The sequence below is a fragment of the Parambassis ranga genome, chromosome 19 (genome assembly GCF_900634625.1).
Source record: "Parambassis ranga chromosome 19, fParRan2.1, whole genome shotgun sequence".
NCBI classification, from domain to species: domain Eukaryota; kingdom Metazoa; phylum Chordata; class Actinopteri; family Ambassidae; genus Parambassis; species Parambassis ranga.
In genome coordinates this window covers 3824803-3847127 of record NC_041039.1, presented here as the reverse complement: position 1 = coordinate 3847127, position 22325 = coordinate 3824803, and the positions used below count along the sequence as shown (strand labels likewise).

Genomic DNA, 22325 nt, shown 5'->3' with positions numbered 1-22325 from the left:
TCAAGGTTTCCTACTGTTAAAAATTGTTGAATTGAATTATATTATTTACTCCTTTGACATAAATTTTGCACCACTGACCAGAGGTGGGGATGAATTCAGGCAGGAAGTGAAGGTGTAATGCATTAATCTCCGCCCGTTATGTGGTGAAATGAGTGAAATATGAGGCTGCTGTGCAGTGACAAGTGTGACAAGACACCCCAGTGTTTAATCTGACAAAATGACTGGGGGGAATTAGAAAGGCTGGAGATGGACACCCTAAGCCTGTATTGCTGCATCTGGAAGTGAAGTAGAGAGATGGATCTGAGGCCGATGGCAGCAGAGAGAGAGAGCAGTGTGAGCTGAGGGAATTTCTATTGTTCATTCAGAGACAGGATTTCATAATTACACATACTCATGGGCATATGGAGCAACACATTATGGTTCGCAGTTTTTAAGCTCTAACGGTGACACAGCAAGAGCAATATATAGAGCACATCATACACATCGAAAAGACACTTAAAGATAGACACCCACAAGAAGAATTTATTGTGACAAAACAAGACAAAGGGAATTTCAATATAAATCACCTCAAAAAGTAAAAGAAGTCTGAAAAGGTGACAGCATTTTGTGGTCCACCACCTTGCAAAGTTAAGTTGTGATGCTTAGTGAATTCATGAATTCACGAATGTGAAAAGCCTGTGTGAAGGCAGGTGAGAGAAGCTGCGGTGTAATAGAGATGTAGAGGCACAGCAGTGTGACGTTGAGCTATTGATCGGGGAAGGTCAAGCAGAGGGGAAAGCAGTTAGCTCATTGTTGATTAGCACTGATAGGCTAACATCACAGCATCCTCTTGGCTGCCCTGTGCTGTGTTTACTGCTACTTCTCCAATGCAGTAAAACAAAATGACCAGGCTGATAGATGGCTAGTACTACAGTGAAGAGCCAACAACTGTCCTTCAGTAATTTATATGTCAATTAATCCCTAAGCTGTAAAAGTTAGATCAGTATATTGTTGGAAATTAAACAATCACTACTGAACAAATAGTGAAATATCCACTTAGGATTGTCATCATCTTTCGATTCTCTTCCTCATCCACCCATTTCCCACCTCACCCCGCTCCCTGTCTGACTCTATTCTGTCTCTGCTACCGCTCTTCCCGTTGTTGTCATGCCAACTTCCCAGGAGACAGTGTTGTCATGGATACTGAGCGGCAGGGCAGATCAGCTGATGTCTGGTGTCGCTCAGGCATGTGCACAAATCGGTCTCCTGTATATGCGCTCTTTCCTTTTTTCCAGTGAGGCTTATTTCTGATCCCTCCTGCTCACACATCAAGCCCCTTTTCCTTAACCCACAGCTGCAGTGTGACCACATACAGTGCCTGTATATACACTAAATTTTGTTGCTGGTTGTATTATCCTTTTCCCGGTGGCTACACAGCACCCAACAAAAAAAATGACTGCTTTCTTTAAGTAGCTCTCATATTATGCAAGTCTATGAACATTTACATAATATGAGGAAGAGAGGGTGATGAGGCATACATTGTAAATGTAGCAATAAGGCTGACTGTTTTTTTTCCTAACAAACATTACTGGCTATCCTACTGGTACATGAATGGCTACACAGCTTAGCTCATAAGATCAGCACTCTTTCCCCTCTTCTACCTTAACAACCCTGCTGAGATGTGTTATATAACCAATAAGTTCCCTTAAGAAAAAAACAGATAGAACCCGCTGTTCAAATTATGTCCTCATGACAACCATGGAGTGGGTTCCGACCGGAGAGCATGTTGTGTTCCTGCCTGCATGTTCAAATATCATAGACACTTGTGCTTTCACTACAATTCTCCCAATGGCATAGATAGATATTTAAGAGGTTTCTCACCTGCTTTCTTTACACCATAAAGAAGTCATTGATGCTTTAAAAAGATTTACTTTTTTGCAATATGCAAATTAAAGTTTGAAGACACAAACTTCCATAAATGATTTATTGATTTATTAAAAAACCATTAAGAAGGTGGAGTTTTTATTGTATAAAAATGATTGATATTAAGAAGTTTTACTAAGATTTCATTAGCCACCCCTTGTTCACAATAATAATATAGACTATAACAATATAATGAACATGCAAGATCAATATATATCATGACCATGTGTAGACAATCTTTAGTTATCAGCACATTATGCAACATAACTTATGACCAGTTTACAGCACAGTAGTGAAAAGTGTGTACATTTTGTCAGACAGACAAACAGTTGAACAGATGGCTGGCAGATAAACAGATCTAACAGATTTCATACTTGGGCTAAAACCTATTTGGGGAATCAAGAGAATAAAGACAGGGAAATGAATCAGAATGTATCATTACCCGACTCATTAGAACACAGACTATCGTTCCAATCAATTAAGCCTTTAATATAAATGTAAATGTAATTGTCTTCTTGTAATTAACTGCGGGTGGATTGCCAGAGAGAAGGGCATGGCTTCAGGCTTTAATTCATGGTGATTACATGAAGTGTTTGTTTCAGAAGCCACAGGCGTCATGTTGATGCTAAATAAACTAGCTGGTTGTTTAGCCGCCAGTAACAACCTGTCTCTGCTTTTCTCCACTGATGGAGAATTTGTCTCACCAATGCACTCTGGTGATAGATATTAATGTCTGACTTCCCTGTGGCTGTTTTTGCCTTCATTGTCACTGCCGGCAATCCAACTTAGAAAGACAAATGAAGAAAAAAAAATAGCTGAGAGCTGAGGGGTAACAGACAGACAGCAGTGTAACGAGTAAAAAAAGAAATGGAGGTTTAATGAGACTGGTCTCACCAGCCCTTTCCTGGTGAGGTGTGTTTACTTGTGAGGTAAAGCAATCCAACCACAAATTGGAGATTCCTAATTTAACCCCGCTGCTCTCCACTAGTATATAGTTTGGGGTGGCTAATTTCATCATTAGATGAGTCCATTGGGAGGGAGGTCAATAAATCTTTACTTCAAGAAGGAAGAAAGCCCACACAGTAACCTCCAGCAGATACTAGATATTCCTGGGGGCATTGTCAGGTCCCAGTTCTCATAACTCATCCACCCTTTCATCATTTTTAAATCTTGAAGGTGTTTCCACAGATGGCAGTGACGTACATAGGGTTTGATATGTCTTCTACAGTTTAACTGATGTATATAAAGATGAGCACACCTTCTAAAAGAAGCTCGGTCGGAATCTGGCTCTCCAGGAAACTGCAGGACGCTGCATTATTTTGTTTTTACCAGTAGTACATGTAATGTTGCAAATCCCTAATACCACAGAATCCCTCTGAATTGTTCCATTGTCCTCCTCTTTTCCACTGAAAGAAGTGCCAAACGTGCTTTTTTTACCTTTAACTTTCACGGAAATTAGATATGATGCAATTACTGTACCGTAAGCACAGTGAATTAAGTCTGTCAGGATGTTTACAATTACTGATATTCATGTGTATCTGTATCTGTGTATGCATCGTATTTATGTCTGCAATACAGATGATTGTGCGATATGTTTGTATTGCTCTGGCTGCTGTGTATGCATGTTTATCTTTGTTTAACTCTCCCTGTCTCTGTGTCCCAGGTGACAGGAGTGAGCGTGTCTCCTGGGAAAGACCAGCTGGTTGTGTTCCACACCAAGGACAGCAGGGATCTCGTGGTGTGCCTGCAGGGCATGGTGCCTGCCAATGAGAGCCGCATCGGGGAGCTAGTTGGCACCCTGCTTAGCCATTTCAAGAGGTGAGCAGTGGAGGAAATAAGTGGCAAGAAGTAGAGGCAGAGGCTGAAGAGTTTCTGAATTTTTCAAACACACTCTTAACACTTGTGGGTGACAAAGAGTGACGGTAGAGTTTGTCTCGTACTTCATATTTGTCGTGGAAAAAACATCAATTAAGGATCAGAAACCTTGTCCCCAGCTAAACCTGATGCACCTTATTTGAGCTAATTTCTAGCATTATTACAGGAGCAGCATGCAGTCAAATCAAAATATTAACAGGCCGCTCCTGCAATACACTATCTAAAATCCAGAGGCCCTGGCTTCTGTGTGATGTGCAGCAGCACGATGACAGAGTACATATTGTACACAAAGCTGTCATCACCTAAAGCAATGCTGATTGATAAATTATGAATTTGTGTAGAAAAAACCTACTACTACTATTTTCCAGCACCATACTCTCTACACATTTAGGCTAGTTTTTTGTTGGAATCTCGTCTTGTCATCTCCACCAGCCAGGCATCATCATCGTCTCTGTCCAAATGGCGACCACTTTAATTTAGTACAGAGGTAGTAGTGATGTGATGTTTAAGGGTAAACTGGGTTGGTGCTTTTCAGATCTTGGTCAAACTGAAAACATTGCTGAATTGAAGGCTGTTGGGCTGTATGTAGTCAATGTTGGCATTCTCTTTAAAATATGCAGTGAAAAGATGTTGCTGAAAAATCACGCGGATAAAAGAAAGAAGACACAATGCATGTTATTTTTTCCCCTTTCAGATACTGTGATGTATCTGTAGCTGTGTGGCTGTGATTAATGTTTTGATAGAGCCTGCTTTTATAGATCACTGACATCTCTCTCATTTCACTGATTATTGAAGTGACTCTTACACAATAGTCTGGCACATTTTTAGCATTGATTTATGTGCTCATGTTTGCCTCACTTTGTGTGTATGTTTCTGTGTGTGTGTGTAGTTGTTTATGTAGACAGATGTGCCTGCATCTGCTTATCGTACCATTGGTTCGTGTATAGCTTTGTGTGTGTGAGAGGGAGGTGTGCATGTGCTCCATCATTGCTATTCTGTGATGGTATCTTGTTCTGTTGTGGAGCCCATTTCTCTGTAGGTGTCGGGCCGAGAAAGGCCTCCGCTGGGCCTCATGTAATGACCTTCTATGTGCTTCACAGTGTGACTCATCCATCACAGTGAAACTCTGACAGACCAAAGGGAACACCAGCATGTGCAAATACATGTGTATGTATATGTGTCTGTGTGCTTTTTTTGCTGCATTTGTGTGCCGACACACAAACAGGAGGAATTCCTGTGAGGCTGTCTGCTCATATTTCCGCCTCCGGTGCATGCCGTGTCTTTTGCATGCAGTGTCCTGCAGCCGCAGCTCCCTGTAGATGCGGCTTTAACCTTTATCTCTCCTTCAGCATGCTGCACCGTGCACAATATGCACAATAGCAGGCAGGGAGAAGGGCAGCTTACAGCAGCAACAATGCAGCACTTTATCCTCCTCAAAGTGACAGCGAGGCCAAAACAGAATGACACTGCCATTGGGAATAAAGCTTTATCCTGTCACAGCTATAGCCGGATACTTGAGTTTCCATGTGCTGCCGTTTGTTTCTGGCAGTTTCTAAATCTGCTTGGCATTAATCCATTTCTCCGAGTTAGCATGAATTTTGATTTTGCTGTAGACTCAAAGTGGTTTTAATGTTGAGGTACGGTCGAGAGAAACATATCAGTATTATAACAAGTTGCCATAAACTGAAGAGATTCAGAGATTTCAGGCAACATAAGAAGATAATCCTCTTATCAGGCTTGATGCACTACTTGTCTGGAAATTCACAAATATTTCATTCTTATTTTGCATAAAAAGGAGGAGGAGGGGGCATTAAATTCCCATGCATTCGGCCTACCCCCTTCCTCTTTGATACTTTTTTTCTGCTTGCTATTTTTGACTATCCCCTTTTGTACTGATCTTAGCCTCTCCTGAACCCCTTTGCATCCCCCTCCACTTCCTCCTCTGCCTCTCTCTCACTCTTTCCCCATTTATCCCCTGGCTCCCCCTTTCTTCATTTCTGGAGAAGAGGCTTTAAAATATTTAGGTCTGTGCTGCTGTTGAGGCCTATATTTAGACGAGACAGAGCCAACCCCTTCTCTCTCTCTCTCTCTCTCTCTCTCTCCCCCTCTCTCTTGCTCTCTTTCTCTCTCCCTTTCCCCCTCCCTCTCCTTCTCTCTTTCTCTCCAGTGTGTGTTGACATGCATACCACGCAGCAGTGACAGTGACACACCCACAGGCCCCTGCCAGAATAGCTGGATAAGCATCCTGCATCTGCCACATGTAAACTCTGAAAAATCAGAGATTCATGTGACCTAAAAGGCCATTAGACTCTCTACTTTTGATTTAGTATTCTTACACTGTAAGATCTTTATTTGTGAGTCCTTAGTTCTCTTTTCCCTCTGATTTAATAGTCTAGTCAGTAAGTGCCTTACCTTTGTGTTTATTTATTTGTTTATTTATTCTGTCTCTGTCATCTGGTACAGATATTTCATTCACAACTTAAGCTGCTGTCTGATTTATTTAGTTGTTGGGAAGCTTTTAATCGGAAATATATGCAGAAATCAACCCTTCTTGCTACAGCAACTATAGTGGAAAAGTAAGCAGTTTAAAAAACAGTGATCATGGTAATCTGTTTTAGGGATCTAGTGCTAGTGTTTTCTCTGTCACTCTCTGAGATCTAAGCCCTGTTAGCTTACATAGCTTATATTCAATGTTAAATAATAAATATTTTTAAGAATAATTATTTCAGTCTTCCCAAAAAAGCAAAGCTGTGTTGAATTCTGATTGTTCTATTTTTCTATTTCTGCATCCAGTTTGTTAAAGAAGGATTCGTTGATACATTTAACACACAATGTTTTAAATACCTTCTGAAATATTTACCATTTTTTCTCATTCACTCATTTCTTTTTTGCATTTCCACTCCGCTTCACACGTTCCCTACTGTGAGGCAGATATAAAAATAGTTTAGCATTGAATTATTCATGCTCAGTTCTCACAGGTGGTATTCTGCAGGTTTTTGTATGATAAAAATAATCATGTTTTTTTCAAACAGATAAACAGTGGATTGTTTTAACCGGTGCCTAAATTATGACATTGTTGCTCAAAATGAGTCCACTGTGTCTGTATGTGAAAGTCACAACCTAATAACAGAGTAGCCTACAGTTTTAAATCCCTGCTTGACATAATCTGCCGTCTTCCAGTCATTGTAGTTTCTGTGTTGTGTAAGCAGCTGGAATTGGTTTCTTAGAAAAGCACTAGGGATTGTTTCTGTAGCAACAGCTTGGTTCGGGCTCCACTGACTGTTACAGTGTCCACAGTGAGTAATTGATTGTTGGTGGGGCAGTGCTGTCCTCTGTGAGCATTTTAGTGCATCAGGAAGATAAATGGCTTTAGAGCTAAAAAAAAAAAAAAAATTAGTCAATTGGTCACGAGAGAAATTTTGACAACTGTTTTAATTTTTCTCTCTGAGATCCCAAATTACATACTAAAGTAAAATGGTTTGACATCATCTGTTTATAACAGTTTGGCCCAGGTGTTCCCAGGCTGTGGATTGATGATGGGTTTATTAAATACATTATTATATAAGTTTGTTACATTTGACTATTGCAGGTTTATTCTACTTCTTAATCCTCCTCCTCCCTTTGTTGCTGTAAACTGTATAACTTTGTCTCTGTAACAGATGTGTAGAGATTTACCTCCCCCATCTCTGTCTAAGTGGTGCTCCATCCATTCATACTTTCTTGTTCTTACACTGCTCTAACCTCCACACCCACCCTTTGTCCTTCTGTCTCCCTCCCACTTGCTTTCTTTCTTTTTTCCTTACACCCCGCATCTTCCCCATTCCATGGTATGAGTCAGCAAATGTGTGCAATAAACAGCCGCCATTGATTGTCAGAGTGGAGTGGTCATATTCAGTTTCCATCTGCCCCTTTCCCCGAAGACTTCAACATTTAGCCTCCTCCTGTCTGACTCTGACAGTGCAGAATGGATTTAGCTGGACTGCTTGTAGGAAGAAAATAAACAGAACAGAGGTAGAAACTCAGGAAGTGTTAGTGAGGGTGTAAGAGAAAAGAAGGGGGTAAGATATGAAAGAAGAGACTGCAAATGAAAAATAATGAGCAGAGAAAGAAAAAAAAAAGACGTGGAGGACATTTGGACATACAATTGTATCAATCGTTTAAAGTAAAATGACATTTTTAGGTGTGTTCTTGGCTCAGGTGACCGAATTGTATTTTTCTGAATCGGACAAGCTGGCGTCAGCACACTAATTTTCTTTTTAATTTGTGTTTGGCTAACGTGGCTATTTTAGTCTCATTTTAGTTTCATTCTTTTAATGGGTATTGATATTTTTCATGGACCATGCCACTGTGTTTCAGCATGAGTTTCTCTCTTACTTTGTGTTTTTTCCTGCTGTTTGAATCTGAATTTGGTTCTTTTCAGGTTTCTTCTCTCTTTTCTCTGTATATGATCCCTCAGCAGGAGTGCAGGAACATCTGGTCTTGTCCTTTAATTAAAATGAGGCCATTCATATATGTAGTTTTTCTTTTCTTGTATTTTAGCTGAATAACTGCTGTTCAGTAAGTGTACCATTGTGTATTTTGTGTTGTATTTGGAGATGTCACAAACACCATTTATAATGGTGGGATAAAAAGTGGATGAGTAATAAGGAGTAACAAGACAAACAGAAGGCCTGATGGAGAATGAGAGCAGGAGGAAGCCAAACTGTCTTTTGTCTTCCTCACCAAGGTCACCCTTTCTGCTGAATCAAATATTTCAGACTGATAGAAGTGGGCTTCTCTCTTCTCCTCTTTCACTCCATCCCTCACTCTGTTTCCCCTTTCTCCATCCATTTCCCTCCTCCCCCTCTTGTTTTTCACCTCACATTCCACTTCTGCTCCTTCCTCTCTCTCTCTCTCTCTCTCTCTCTCTCTCTCTCTCGCTCTCTTTCTTGCTCTCCCTCCTTTCTGGGGCGCTGCGGATGCAGTTGCCATGGCAACCATTGGATCCATGTTTGTCTGATACGTATGCAATCCATTAATAACCCTGCAGCCTGCAGATAATAATGGAATATCTCATCCTAGACCACAGACAGAATGATGAGACAGAAACACATGCTAACAGTGTAAATAGAAGGAATGTAAAGATTAGAAAGGCACGAAGGAGGATGGAGAAAGTATGTGTGTCAGGCTTTTGTTTTAGCCTTGCTTTCCAGACAGTGCACAGCCTTTCTTAATCTTAATCTTTTAAGATTTATTTCCCTATTTATGCTATTTATTTACCAACTCTATTGTTATAAATAGCTTATTAAGGATAATCTATCTGCATAGGCATTATATTAGTTGCAAAGTCAACAAATTCTAACACACACACATACATACACGTGCACTCAAATAGAGTCATTGTTATCTGGGCCACTGGGGAGTCCTGCTTGTCTTATTGGTATTGTTCAGCCTGGGGGTGGGGGGGCTGCCCTGGTAGAGTGATAGATGGCAAGTGGCCAGGTCTGAGTGTTTGTGTTTGTGAGTACACATTGGAGATAATACACACAGATGTAAAAATGTGCTGTTTGTGTGAATGTGTAAGTTCATCTGACCTACTTTTCCACTGCAGAAGCCCAGACTGCTGTCAGACACCCTTTCTTTCTGCATTTTTTCTCACCACACAAGGACAGAACACTTAGGAATATTACTGAGGTGTTGACACAAATAAAAACTACAACTGTTGTGTTATTAGACACTCACAGGCTCACATTTAAGGTGATCTTGTAATTACCCTAAGTTACATTTTATGATAAATCTTTTCTTGCTTTAAACTTATCAAATATGAAAATATCTTGCAAATATTAGCTTAAATTGCTGTTAAATAGTTCTGGAATTTTCCTAATCAATACTTTTCAGGCCGTATGTTAGATAAAGTGGAACTTGTTACCTTAGCAACAGAGAAAGAACAGGTGAAGCTTGTTGCAGATGGGAGAAGGATAGTGCCACTTGTGCAATGGACCAACCGTGTGACACTTCTTCATATTATTACATTGTCCAACATTGTAATAATTTAAGAACTCACATGAAACAAACTACACAGACACAATTAGCTCTCATCCCTTTGACTGACATCATTAAGCCTCATTTAAAGCACGTTTTAATGGGTAGAGATAGTGTCACTGGATTCACAGAAGCTCATGCTGTATGTGAAGATTGATTTGGATAGATAATTATCTACCATCATGAGTATTTCTTTTGATTTAATTTTCCAAAGGGAAGTGAACAAATCCCAACACAGCTTTGCTGTTGAGGCTCCCTTCAAAAATCAACTCTGCACAGTCCCAGTCATCATCTATATTTATTTTGTCTAAAAGCTTTCATTCAACACATGATTGCAATTTTTTTGCAAGCATGGGTGTGTGTATATACGTATATATGTATATACATGTATGTGCTGGTGTGCCCTACATGGCTACTTTCTTGCAAAATGATACAGTAAAAACCTTGCTATTTCATGGACTCCATTTCTTTAGTGACCTCCACATTTACCCTATAATCCTCCCCCACCCCTAAACACACATGTTCCACCCAGCAACAGCACCATAACATCTCCCACTGTCAGACCAATTATGATTAGCCTCGGCACAGTCTCTCCTCCCTCCTCCTGCTTCACCTCCTTGTCTTCCTTTTCTCTTCCCTCTTCTTCTTCCAGTGCCAGTCTGTACCAACTGTTTTCATTTCCCACCTGCCATTAATTTCTCCATCTATTTCCTTTTTCATCAAGCTCCTTTCTCTATTTCAATGCCTTCTATCCCCTCACATTGTCCCCTTTACTCCTATGCTCCATCATTTATAAGGACTCTACCAATGCTCTCTCACACTTATTTCCCAATTTCATCCATTCATTTCTGCTTTTAATCCCAATTTATTTAATATGGGACTGCTTATTGAAATACTCTCATTCACTCACTAAAATATCTAGCTTTTTTTCCTGAAATCCTTTAAAGGTTGATTTTGTTGTGTTTGAAAATAAGATTAAATATGATGTAAACAGTTTAATAATTGTACAAAGTTCACCTTCATTCACTTATTTTAGTTTATTATGGGTAAAATATTTGTCAAATATGCTGGTCCTTTAAAGTTATTTAATATTATCTAAACTGTGGCCACCATCCCTAATGATTCATTGTTCTGATTTAAACTGTGACATGTCAGAAGATGAAAACAAACGAACCTTTGATTGATACATTGATCTCCTTTTAATAAACAGAACTGGAGGCGGAACCACTTGAGAAGCAAGCGGTCTCCCTTCAGTAACAAGCAACTAATTGGAGCTGCCTGTGTGTCTTATCTGTTTTGATTCAGTGTGTGCCAGAGTATTGATTTACCTAATGTGTTTTAAGTCAACTTCACTGAGCCTTAAGATCCTGGAGTGTCCCTCTGAAAAGGCCAAAAGCACAGCTGATTGCTGAGATAGGTTTAGCTTACTGGTACAATGGGAAGGAGTACACACACACACACGCCTGATGAAGCCTCCTACTGTGTGGCTATAATGATTCCTCAGTGTGTGGCAGCCTCCGCCATCTGTATCTGTATCCCCCAGAGACGGCTTTTCCGGTTCTGTTTCATTTCTTAAACAGTCAAACGAAGAGGTGAGAGGTTTGTCCCTTTGTTTAACCAGGATGTCTGTGAACACTGGTCTATGAACAGCTTGTTATTGATGGCTATCACTCACCTTGTGCCCTGTGGGAATAAGGAGAGTGTGTCAGCAGATGCCACAAGGAGAATCTGCCAGGTCAATGTTGCTTGGTGGTCTTCTCCATCTTCTCCCTCATCAGGGGGGTTGGCAAGGAATAATGGGCCCCAAAAAGCAAAAAGAAAAATTCATTGTATTCACTGGATTGTGATGAGTTATGTTTATGCCTGATGGGTTTAGCATAATCTTTTATTTAAAATGTGTAATAGATGTAGTGACACAGTTGGGAGAGGAATCCGGAGCATTTCTCAGCCTGTCCAGACAACACAACTATAGTCGATTTATAACAGGAATGACAGTGTGTTAGGGGAATGAATGAAACACTAAAGCAATACAGACATTAGCAAAAGGTATACATTTGTTCCTCATATTGCATTGGCAACAATGTTCATCCTTCATACACATTTTAAACAGTCATTTACAGGGTAGTTTTAGGCTTTCTCTCAATAGAACTGTTAAGTCTGTTTCACATCAGTAGTGCTCTGTACTGAGTCAGTGCAGGGAGGAGAGCAGATGAAAAATTGCTGCTGAGCCTCTGTTATAACATACAGTATATATATATATATGTGTATATATATATATCAGACCATAGAGTGTCTTGTATGTCTTATAGACACAGTCTGTATCCTGACTGCAATGCCCCAGATCAGAAATACTAGCATATTAACAAAGAAAATGTCTGTTTAGCTCATGTTTACTGTTCATGTATGATGAAACTTCAAACAGGTGACTCATGGGTATTTTTTGGGCAGTAGTTCCCATAATGTTGTGATGCCTAATATGAAATACTCAAATGCACTGTTTCAGAAGCTGGAGTGCATATTGAGAGAGCGTGATAACTTTTTGTCAGGTGCATAGGCCTGCAGCAGGGATGTTGTTTACTGCCTGGACTGCTTTGATGCTTTAACTCCACTTCTACATGTAAGAAATGCTATCTTCTCTCTTCCTTTTTTTCTCTTTTCCCCTATACACACTATTAAATCAATATCATTTTAGCTGCTACTAACCTACTTGGTAATCTCTACATAGTTATAAGTATAGCCCTTTTCTGTGCATTAACTAGGGAGGCAAAAAAAAACAAAAACAGAAAAGTAGATACCCATGCCCCAATTAGCTGCACTCTCACAGCTTAGTGAACAGTTAGGAAAAAGCTGTCTCGTGGTAAAATGTGATCAAATAAACCAATCACAGTGATTGCTGTAAAATGTATCAGCTCTAGTATTTGGGGTTTTCTGCCCTTGAATGGTTTCTTTTCTAGTTTCTCTCCCAACAGTGTATACAATGCTTTTTTAACTGGAAACATAGTGATGTGAAGTAAATTATGAGCAAATATTTGAATAAGTTAGGCTCAGCCTTGCTTATTAATAAACTTCACTATGAAAGCTTTCCCAGGCACTTTTTACACTTTGAACCAGTCACCTAAAACTGGGGCAGATGAGGCCACTGCAGTTTCAGTCATTTCAAGTGAGTGAAGCTGACTGATGGGGATTTGGGACTGGAACTATTCCACCTATAAACTTTATAGGTTTTTTTTCAGTCTGATGCAAGTGTGGGTCTGTGTCTGTGTCGTGAGAGTTTGTGTTGCTTCAGGATCATACCATCCAGTGTGAATGTAGCGCGTAGCGGCACGTGAAACTTGTGATGCAGCCATGTGAGACACACATAGAACAAGTGTGATAGTGACAGGAGAAGAGATGCTGTGTCAGGTCTGGTGTTAAATGCAAATCCATGTACTGTAGTTAAGTGGGTGAAATAAAAGGAAGAGAGTAATACAGAAAAAGAGATCTTGTATTGGGAAGCAATTTTCTAACATTCCTCTTAAAGGTAGGGTAGGAGATTTCATTCTGATGCACCTCTTGTTAAATTAGTGTAACTTCTCTTTCCAATCCGATAGCAACCAATTAGTTAGGCAGTTTCGCATTAAAACAATACATATTAATCATCTGTGGAAGCTATAAAACACTAAAAACCTTGGTTGTCACTCTCTTCCTGCTCTGCGCGCACAAGAGAGGTACGTGCATGATGGCCGAAGTCACAGATCTATCTTGGAGCTCATCTTCAGGTAATGTGCGTCAATGTGATTGGGAGGTGTGGCTTCGGGGTGAGCTCCAAGAGAAAGGGACGTGTGTTTACTTTGAAAATCTGGCTGATTCTCACTGAGTTTTCAAAATCTCCTACCCTACCTTTAATATTCAGTCGGTAGATATAAAATAAAAGTCCAGCTGTTCCCAAAATGCAGTGAATTGTGAGATTGCTTGGGTGAATAAAGATCTGCCACATTTAAAGCTGTCTTTCAAATGCATTTCCACTGATGTACAAATCTAGCCCTCTTATGGTGCTACTCCTAAATGAACACATCTCTGGACATCTGTGTGATGTCTGTGAAATATTTCACCTGATTTTGTGTAAGAATATTACCACATACTTCATTCAAAAACTATAGAGCCACAGATTTTAATACAACATTTTAAAGGTATGAACATTTCCAGGTGTTCTGTCCTGAAATCATCACTCAGGTCCTGCCACATGCTACCATGACTTTCTCTTCGGAACCTGTGTTTCTCTTTTAATCGCAGTGTGTTTCTGGTACTGAAATATTAATGTATGGAGTTTTTTTTTTAGTAGCATCACTTGAGTTGTGTGTCAGGAAGACATTGATTTGAGGCTCTGATTAATGATCAATGATCTGATTAATGACCAGCCTTCTTGATAATGTGTTAAACAGAGATCCTAAAGTACTGTTGCTGCAAATTATGACACTAAATACGAATCACATGATTATGCAGTTATTTCAGCTTAGTGACTAATTTGAAAAACCATCACTGTCACTGTTTAAGCTCCTGCATTAGCTGCTGTAATATGCTTTTTTTTCTCATTACAACATGTCCCTGTCATTAGATTGAACTTGCCAACTTTGATCACGTCTTCATAGTCTCAAGTCTTTACAGCAAGTCAGCTTTACTGAGCCCTCACACCCTCTTCTCCCCACCTGCAGCACTCATATATTTTTCAGCAGCTGAGCTTGGGGGACAGCCAGGTACACTATTAGAGAGATGACTCAGAAGTGGGACTGCATGGCTTAATGGACTGGAGGTAATCCTGGCTCCTCGACCCGAAAATAGTCTCTCCCTTCTCTTCCCCATATTTCTCCCAGCTTCAATACATTTGGGCTATTTTTACTTCATACTTCATCTACAGACCATTCAGTTTCCTTTTTTACCAGCCTTTAAGATGTTTTTTATTTTATGCCTTCATTTTATTTTACTTTCCCCATCCCTTCCTATCCTCCATCCTTCCAAATAAAAGGGAGGTACCTTTGGGAGCAAGTGAGCCCGGACTCACATGGCATGAAGGGCAAAGACACACAAAGGGAGTAGGGTTAGAGTAAAGGAAAAAATTGATTTTCCAGTCGGAGAGCCCATCCAATGATGGACTAAGTCTGTCCTTGGGGCTCTGCCTGGCTCAGGCCAGCTTCTGATGGGAAAGCCAAGTCAATGACCCTAAGAATCCAGCAATCGTGTTTTTTGTTCACAGAGTATTCTGTTGGTTTATTGAGGTATTTATTTAGAGAAACGTTTTGGTGCAGATGGTTTGGAAAGATGTTAAAAACTAATTTGTGGAGGCTTTGTGAGTGTGTGTTATATTTTATTTGTGTGTGTGTGTGTGTGTGCATTTCTGTTTATATGAGCCCAACCCTGTTTGCCCTTCACAGTAGCTCAGCATAGCATCCCCTCTGGCATTTCACTGAGATGGAGAAGTATCAAGATGAGGGATGGACAGAGAAAGAGACACATCACAACACACTCACACAAACAGTACCATTGGCTGGCTGGCAGCCATGACAGATGGGGGAGTTCAGTTCACAGTGGTTGCCATGGAAACCAGCATCACTGCTACCCTGAGCTCTTCCACTCTGCTTAAGCCGAGCTAGAGAGCTATACACACTCTGCAGAGGAGTGCAGCGTGGGCAGCAGAAGCCTTTTGCTTGTTGTTTATGACTTATTGTTGTTGTGCAACAAGTCAGTGCTAGCAGGTTCATGGCTCATATACCAAGTTTAGGTCTGAGGGACAGAGATAGGCTGCAGTAATTGCGGATAATGTTTGTCTCCATGCCCTGATCTGTATTTGTGCCATTGAGAAAGTGTGTCAGGACAAGCAAGATATTCTGTTTCTGTCACCACCCTCGTGTCTGAGCGATCACGGAGAGTAATCTCACACACACACAAATGTATGGTAATAAAAATGCATTTATATTATCTTACATTTCCATCTCTCTCCGAGCAAGCAGCCTCACAATTTATCCCATTTTCTTCACACTCTTTGATTCTTTGATTCCCGCCATCGATTCTGTTAAAGAGCGAATGAGGCAAAGCACCCATTCACCCAGAAAGCCTCTAACTGGATGTGACAGCCACTAAAAGCCAATCCGCTGCTGCGCTTCAGTCCAGCAACACCATATGGATCATTCCTTCAACAGCACTCCTGCATGATCTCAGCCTTGTTATTTGTCTTTATTTTCTTAGACTGTCTGTTAGGGAATGCCTCCATCTTTGTCTCATCTGACCGTAAAACCTTCCACTAGAAGGCCTTTTCTTCATCTATGCTGTTGTCTGTTTTAAGCTTTAAATTTCCCTGTGTAGCGCTTTGTGTGGATTATAAGTGGATGTGTTTTGTAGTCTAATAACATCAGCAGCTTAGTGTGATCACATCTGATCTGTTCTTTCAGTGTGACAGAGTCAATCCTGCATCAGGGTCCACCTACACAGGTGTTTTCATTTAACGTACATTAATTAGATCTCCTCTAAGGCTCATAGGCAGATACGCACGTGGTTTGATTGACAGCTTTATTACTCTGCAGTTTGTTGTTGCACCTTTATTAGCTCTGAAATTTAACCAGAGCTGTGCCAATCTGATGACTAAGATACTAGACTAATGTATAGTTGAAAGTTTCTAAAGCTGTGGTACATAGACAATTGTGATTTCACAGTGATCCAACAGTTCCAATGTGTCTTGGCCTGTTGGATCTTGTATAATGGTATATGTAAGTAAGGATTTTGTTTATGTAAAAGTACAATATGTGTGTGTGATGTTTGAAATCAAACATGATTTATGGCTTTCTGTCTTGCACAGACACTCGCGCACATAGGCACATAGGTCTGCATATTCTATTTCTGTGCATTAAACTGGTGACAGATTAAGACATGAACCCACAGATGCAAGCTGAATACATTTTAAGATTGGAATGAGAAATGTGTTATGTGTGCAAATTATATCCATGAATGTTCATTTCTTCATATTTGTGATACAAAAACTTGGACCTTCAACCATTAATCTCTGCCTAAAATTCAATCTTGTGCCCTCTTCTTTTATTTTCCCTCTGTAGTGAGAAGAGGAAGCTGCAGGTGAACATCGTGAGCCCCATCCAGTGCAGCATGAATGGCAGGAAGTGCACGGTCGTTGTCGAACCCAAGATCAACCAATCCCAACCCGACTTCACCAAGAGCCGATCTGGTTACATCCTTGCTGTTCCTGGCAACTGAAGTTGACCAGAAGAAGAAAAACGATGACAGCTGACTTCAAAGCAAGCTGCCATGTTAATGATGATGATTCATGTAAGGCAAGATAGCAGCTGTTGTAGGACTGAGGTAGCTGACTCCTCAAAACTAAAGCCAAATTAGATTTTCTTTATAGGAAATATTGCTTTAAAAAAAGAAATGTCCAATACATGCAAAACATGCACTACGTGATTGTCCACCAAAGTGGTGTTCTTTCCTTTTTTTTAAAATCCAAAATTTCAATAGATTTGCTTTGTGCAATATTATTGTAGATCAAATATTGTGAATCAAGGTGAAGTGACATTATGCAGCTTACTGTTCTCAGGACCACTGAGGGAAAAACATCACAGGGAAAAACTATCAAAAGGCTTTGCAGAAATGTCTGATCCCTGCAGTGGCGCGTGTGCAGGAGCCTAATCAAAAATGAATCCTTAAAGGATGATGAGGTGATATTCATGTGTGAACAATGATGATGCACAGCGTCCACTTGTAAATGTTTACAATCACATGAGGGAACAACGAGCCAGAGAATGTGATTCAGTGGTTCACAGTCAGTGTCTGAGGCTCCAAATTCAAGCATGTTGAGTGGGATGTGTTGAGCATATCCTGAACGTGTTATATTAATTTAAATCTTGCATCTTATACTCTCTATGCAATATCTGTGTAGTTTAATAGAATTGAATATGTGTGTAGCACTTTTTCAAAACTATAAATAAGCCCAAAGCTTTCCTAACATATCTTTTCTTCATATTGTCAGTACTGTATAATCCCATGTCAACTCCAGCTTCATTTACTGTCTTTGTGCTAAGTGACTTGTAGTGGTCCTCAGTCCCTTGGAACAGACTTCCACTTGACAAACACCCCTTCATCACAGTGTCTGTATATGTGAGTGTGTCTGAGAGAGTGTGTGTGTTGATTAGCTCTCCTATGTTTTTTTGGCTGACAGGCTGAGAGCCTGGCTAGTGGCCACTGTGATGGAGTCTGTAATCAGCCTGCCTGTCCCCATCACTTTTTCTCTGCTTACTGTTTAGAGAATATCATCTTACTAAAAATTCTGTCGCAGTCCTCAAAGTGTGAAATCACACTAGTCAGAGCACCAGCACTGGAACACTTGAGTCTGCTTTGTTTGGCTGTATTGAAAGTTTTCACTCATTACAATATGTTCTTTTTTTCCAACAACATTTGTGGCCATAAACAAATGTATATCTAAAATACAGCTGCTAAACATAGATATGGCTGTAAAATGACATCTGTTAAAAGCCTTAATATGTTCATTCATGACTTTGGCAGTTCTGTGAGGTCTGTTTTGTTCTGGAACGTATAATGAAAATATTGCAGACTCTTAATGAGTCACACACTTCCTTTCTGTTTTACTCCACCCTGACTTTTAAACATCACTTCACTCCAAAAAAGTCATGTCACTAAGTGCATGTTAGAAATGATGCTAACTGCTAGTTAGTAGCTCATTAACTTTGACACTGTTCATTCCCCAAGGTGAGCAGCTTTTATTTTGACCCTATGTTTATGACAAACCTCTGCTGCTTAAAGTCATTTGATGAAGATGACATTATTACCTCTGTGTGTGGATGTATTATTATGTCTCTCCCCACAGCTCTCACTGTTTTGGACTGAATGTGGATTGAGGAGCACCAACCCATGGTTGTGAAGGGGAGATCCCTCTGTGTCTGTCCTAGTTAAAGAGTCTTGTTGGCTTCACCTCAACATGCAGGAAAACTTGTTAGCAGTCATAGTAGCCACAGCAGCACAGTCCTTTAACTGTGTCGTCTGAACAAGTCGTTTATCTTAATTAGTTTGCGGGTGCCCCCATCTTTTTAAGGAGTAAATCTCCTTTCTACCTCGCCGCTCTCTGGAGGACGACCTTGTCCTCTTGCCTGATAAGAGAAAAAAAATAGTTGTTTGGGGAAATTGGTGCATTCACAGAGTGGATTAAGGAAGTGACATTGGTAGCGTTAATAGACAATTATTCAGAGGAGCTCAGGCACGGGAATCAAGGGTGTATGTGGAGTATAACTCTGCAGCTCTCTATATCCTCCAGCATGTAATCTCCCACAGGGATTCTCCCTGCTCTCTGCTCCACTATTCACCACTCATCATTAGGATGGACTCCATGTCACTTCATTCTCACTTCACCGCTTCTCTCTTTGCTTTCTCGAGGCAAAGGCAGTCAGTGAACAAAGCATTGCTTGGCCTCCTCTCCTCATTCACCCCACCCCCCACCTTTGCCCTCAGTCCTCCCTCCTTCCTCTGTCAAATCACTTGGCTTCCTGCCTGGTTGGGACTGTATCATCCAGTGGCCCAATGGAGGCTTTCTAGTTTTTTCTTTCCTCTGTCCTGAGCACCAGTAACAGCACGTCAAGTAATAATATCACTATCTTGCAGCAAACATGAGCAAAACTTTCTGCACAACCAACTCAAAAAGTGGACTCACATAAGCAGCTTTAGGCCAAATCACCCAAAGTCATCAGCAATTTCCTTTAACAGACGGCACTATCATTTAAACAGGAGTAAATAGTGGGTTTGTTGGGGACTATTTTCAGCAGTGTATTAATACAGATAGTATTAATATTGTGTGATGTGTAGATTTCAGTGTTTTAATGAAGCTGTCTCAGGCTTTGGATACACCAATGTTGTTGCTTCTGTTATTGTCATAGGATGTGGATGATAAGAAACAATATGCTATATGATTTATTCTTTAATTATGTGTTTTGTGTGTTCAAACCTAAACAACTTTGATTGCTAGCTTCACTGGAAGGATAGAAATGCCAGGCCATTTTTTTGTTGTTAGGCACAAATATATGTCACATATATGAATGTTAACACTTTGTGCCATTGTGTTCCTCCCTGTATTGTTCCACACACAGACATAGTTAGAAGTACATTTTTCTAGCTTCATTTTTTGTTTTCATCCATGTTAGCCAAAAAGTAACAAATTTCATTCTGTAATTTATTCTTTAGCCTCGTTGGCAAACTCTGTGTACACAGCAGTCTTTCACTAAGTGCCTAATTTTATATATTAAGTATATATTTTGCATAGTATTGTGTAATATGTCTTTATTACATAGTAATATCTAAACTGAGCGCAAAGGGGAATTTTGTTCTGGGCAAATGAAGGCATTCCATGATGAAAAATGTTCCATTAATCACTTTATTATTAATAAATGTATTTGCTTCATGGTGCATTATTTGTGTTTTTTTTATCCCACACTTCATGTAGAGACTGGTGGGTCCACCCTAAGCATTTCTGTGCTCTCTGATGTGGGAATGACAAGGTCAAGCTCAGCATTAATCCACCCACTAACAGCTGTTTCACTGGGTGACGTCGAGGCGGCTAAAACCCCTGCAGTCGGCATGACGGCGCTGCTTCTCACTGCCTCTGTGTCAGCAGCCATCATTGGTGACCTCAGCAGAGACAGATAATCCACAGGCTGATGCTAGTCAAGACTGACCCAAACCACGTACCCACCAAGTGTGGGAGAGCAGGGAACCCTAGAAGAAGGGAAGTCATTCAGTGTGTGTGGCTTCCATTACAGTTATTTATGCTTTAGCTTAGCGTTGTTGCTGAAGGACATGTGGAGGAGGACATCAGCTGCCGCAGTAAAACGTATGGATTATGATATAAACACACTGCAGATCCACAGATAAACCAATCCTTCTGACGAAAGCCACTCATGCACCAAGTTAACCCTTTAAACTTCATCTTCATAAACCTTTTGTGGTTGAAGACATGTCCAATGAAGACAGGCAAGACGTCCGTGAACGATCAGTGCAGTTTATTTTGCCATCACAGTACAAAAATAAATGAAAATAAGCAGAAACAAAAACTCAAAATGTTTTGATTACAGCAACAGCTTGTTTGTCTTTTTCCAAAAAAAAAAAAATAATAATCAACCAGCATCCCCCCCCCCTCCCACCACCCCTACCCTCACCAGTGTGGTGGTTCCTTGTCCATAAGGAAACAACATATCAAACATACTTCTTCACAATTAAAATGCTGCCACTCACACACACATACACTCATTCACAGCCATCCGATGCCTCTTTTTAATCACTGTTTCGTTTTGTTTTGTTTTTGTTTTTTTTATCTACAAAGTACGCAACAAGATACAGAAAAGAATTTGACAGAAATCTTTAACTATCACTTTTCATATTTTAGAAACTTCATCTCAAACAACTACTCTGATGCAAGTGAAGAAAACAATGGCACATTTTCAGGTGAGTTGGGGCTCGAGAGAGAACAGGTTTCTGTTTGAGGCCCTGCCGGAGCGTGTGTGCTGTGTATGTGTGTCCCTCTGAAGTTTTGTCACACAACAGCTTCACATCCACACTAACCTGCAGGCTTTTCTGTTTGTTTCTGCAGACATTTGATTTTTTTGATTGGACATTGATTAACACAGTGGTTGATGCAGAAAGGTTATCCTCAAGCTGTGCTTTTTTGTCATTTGAATCATTTACTCCTGTGGATACAACATGTGTGTGTGTCTGTTTCTGATATGTGGGCCAAAAGGTTGGATTCAATCCTAATAAGCACAAACAAAAACAATGCATTCAGAGTCCTAAGTATAAATGGTCAGTGATGCGTTGCTCTGTTGGTAACGGTCAGATTAAACAGTGGTTTTGATCTAAGGGCATTTTAAATAGTCATCCATTGATACATCCCTGCAACATTCGTTTGCATAAACCAGATCAATCTTCATTCCCACCAAAGATAACACACCAAACCCTCCTCTTCATGCCACCCCTGAAGTCTCTCATCACGATCTTTCATTTATGTGCCTAAATAATAAATACAGAAATGGTAAAAATGTAGACATACTTAGTGTGAAAATCCAGCTCATCATTCAGCAGTCCAGAGTTTCAGTGTGTTCTGCACACCGGTGGGATTTTCATCAAAGATATGGCACTGTTTAAACATTTTCTATGCTGAGTCATAAGCACAAAATCATTCCAAAGTGGTTGTAACACAACCTATTGACAAAAAGTACAAAATAATATTAATAATAATAATAATAATAATAGCAACTTCCCTGGTAAATAAATAGCCTATTTTAGCAAGCAGAGCTAAATAAACTAGTGTCACTTTGTTCACAGCATTCTCTAATGCAGATGCAGTTTGTTTACAAAGTAAAAAGAAGAAAAGGTTCTCCTGCCCTCCCAGTAAAATTGCATGGCACACGTGCAAAACATTACATTTCTAAGTAAAAAAACAAAAACAAATCAAAGAAAACTTGTTCCTGAAAAGCAATAAATAAGCCTCC

General features: G+C 40.1%; 1 protein-coding gene across 1 annotated transcript in view; it reads left to right on the top strand.

Annotated features, from left to right (window-relative positions):
• myo1d (myosin 1D) overlaps positions 1 to 20242 on the top strand; it is a 59495-nt gene extending 39253 nt beyond the window's left edge. Inside the window, exons 21-22 of the mRNA XM_028430290.1 lie at positions 3566 to 3720; positions 16878 to 20242. Of these exons, the coding sequence (XP_028286091.1) occupies positions 3566 to 3720; positions 16878 to 17034 (312 nt within the window). The 3' untranslated portion in view covers positions 17035 to 20242. The remainder of the gene's footprint in view (positions 1 to 3565; positions 3721 to 16877) is intronic.
• The last annotated feature ends 2083 nt before the right edge of the window (positions 20243 to 22325 follow it).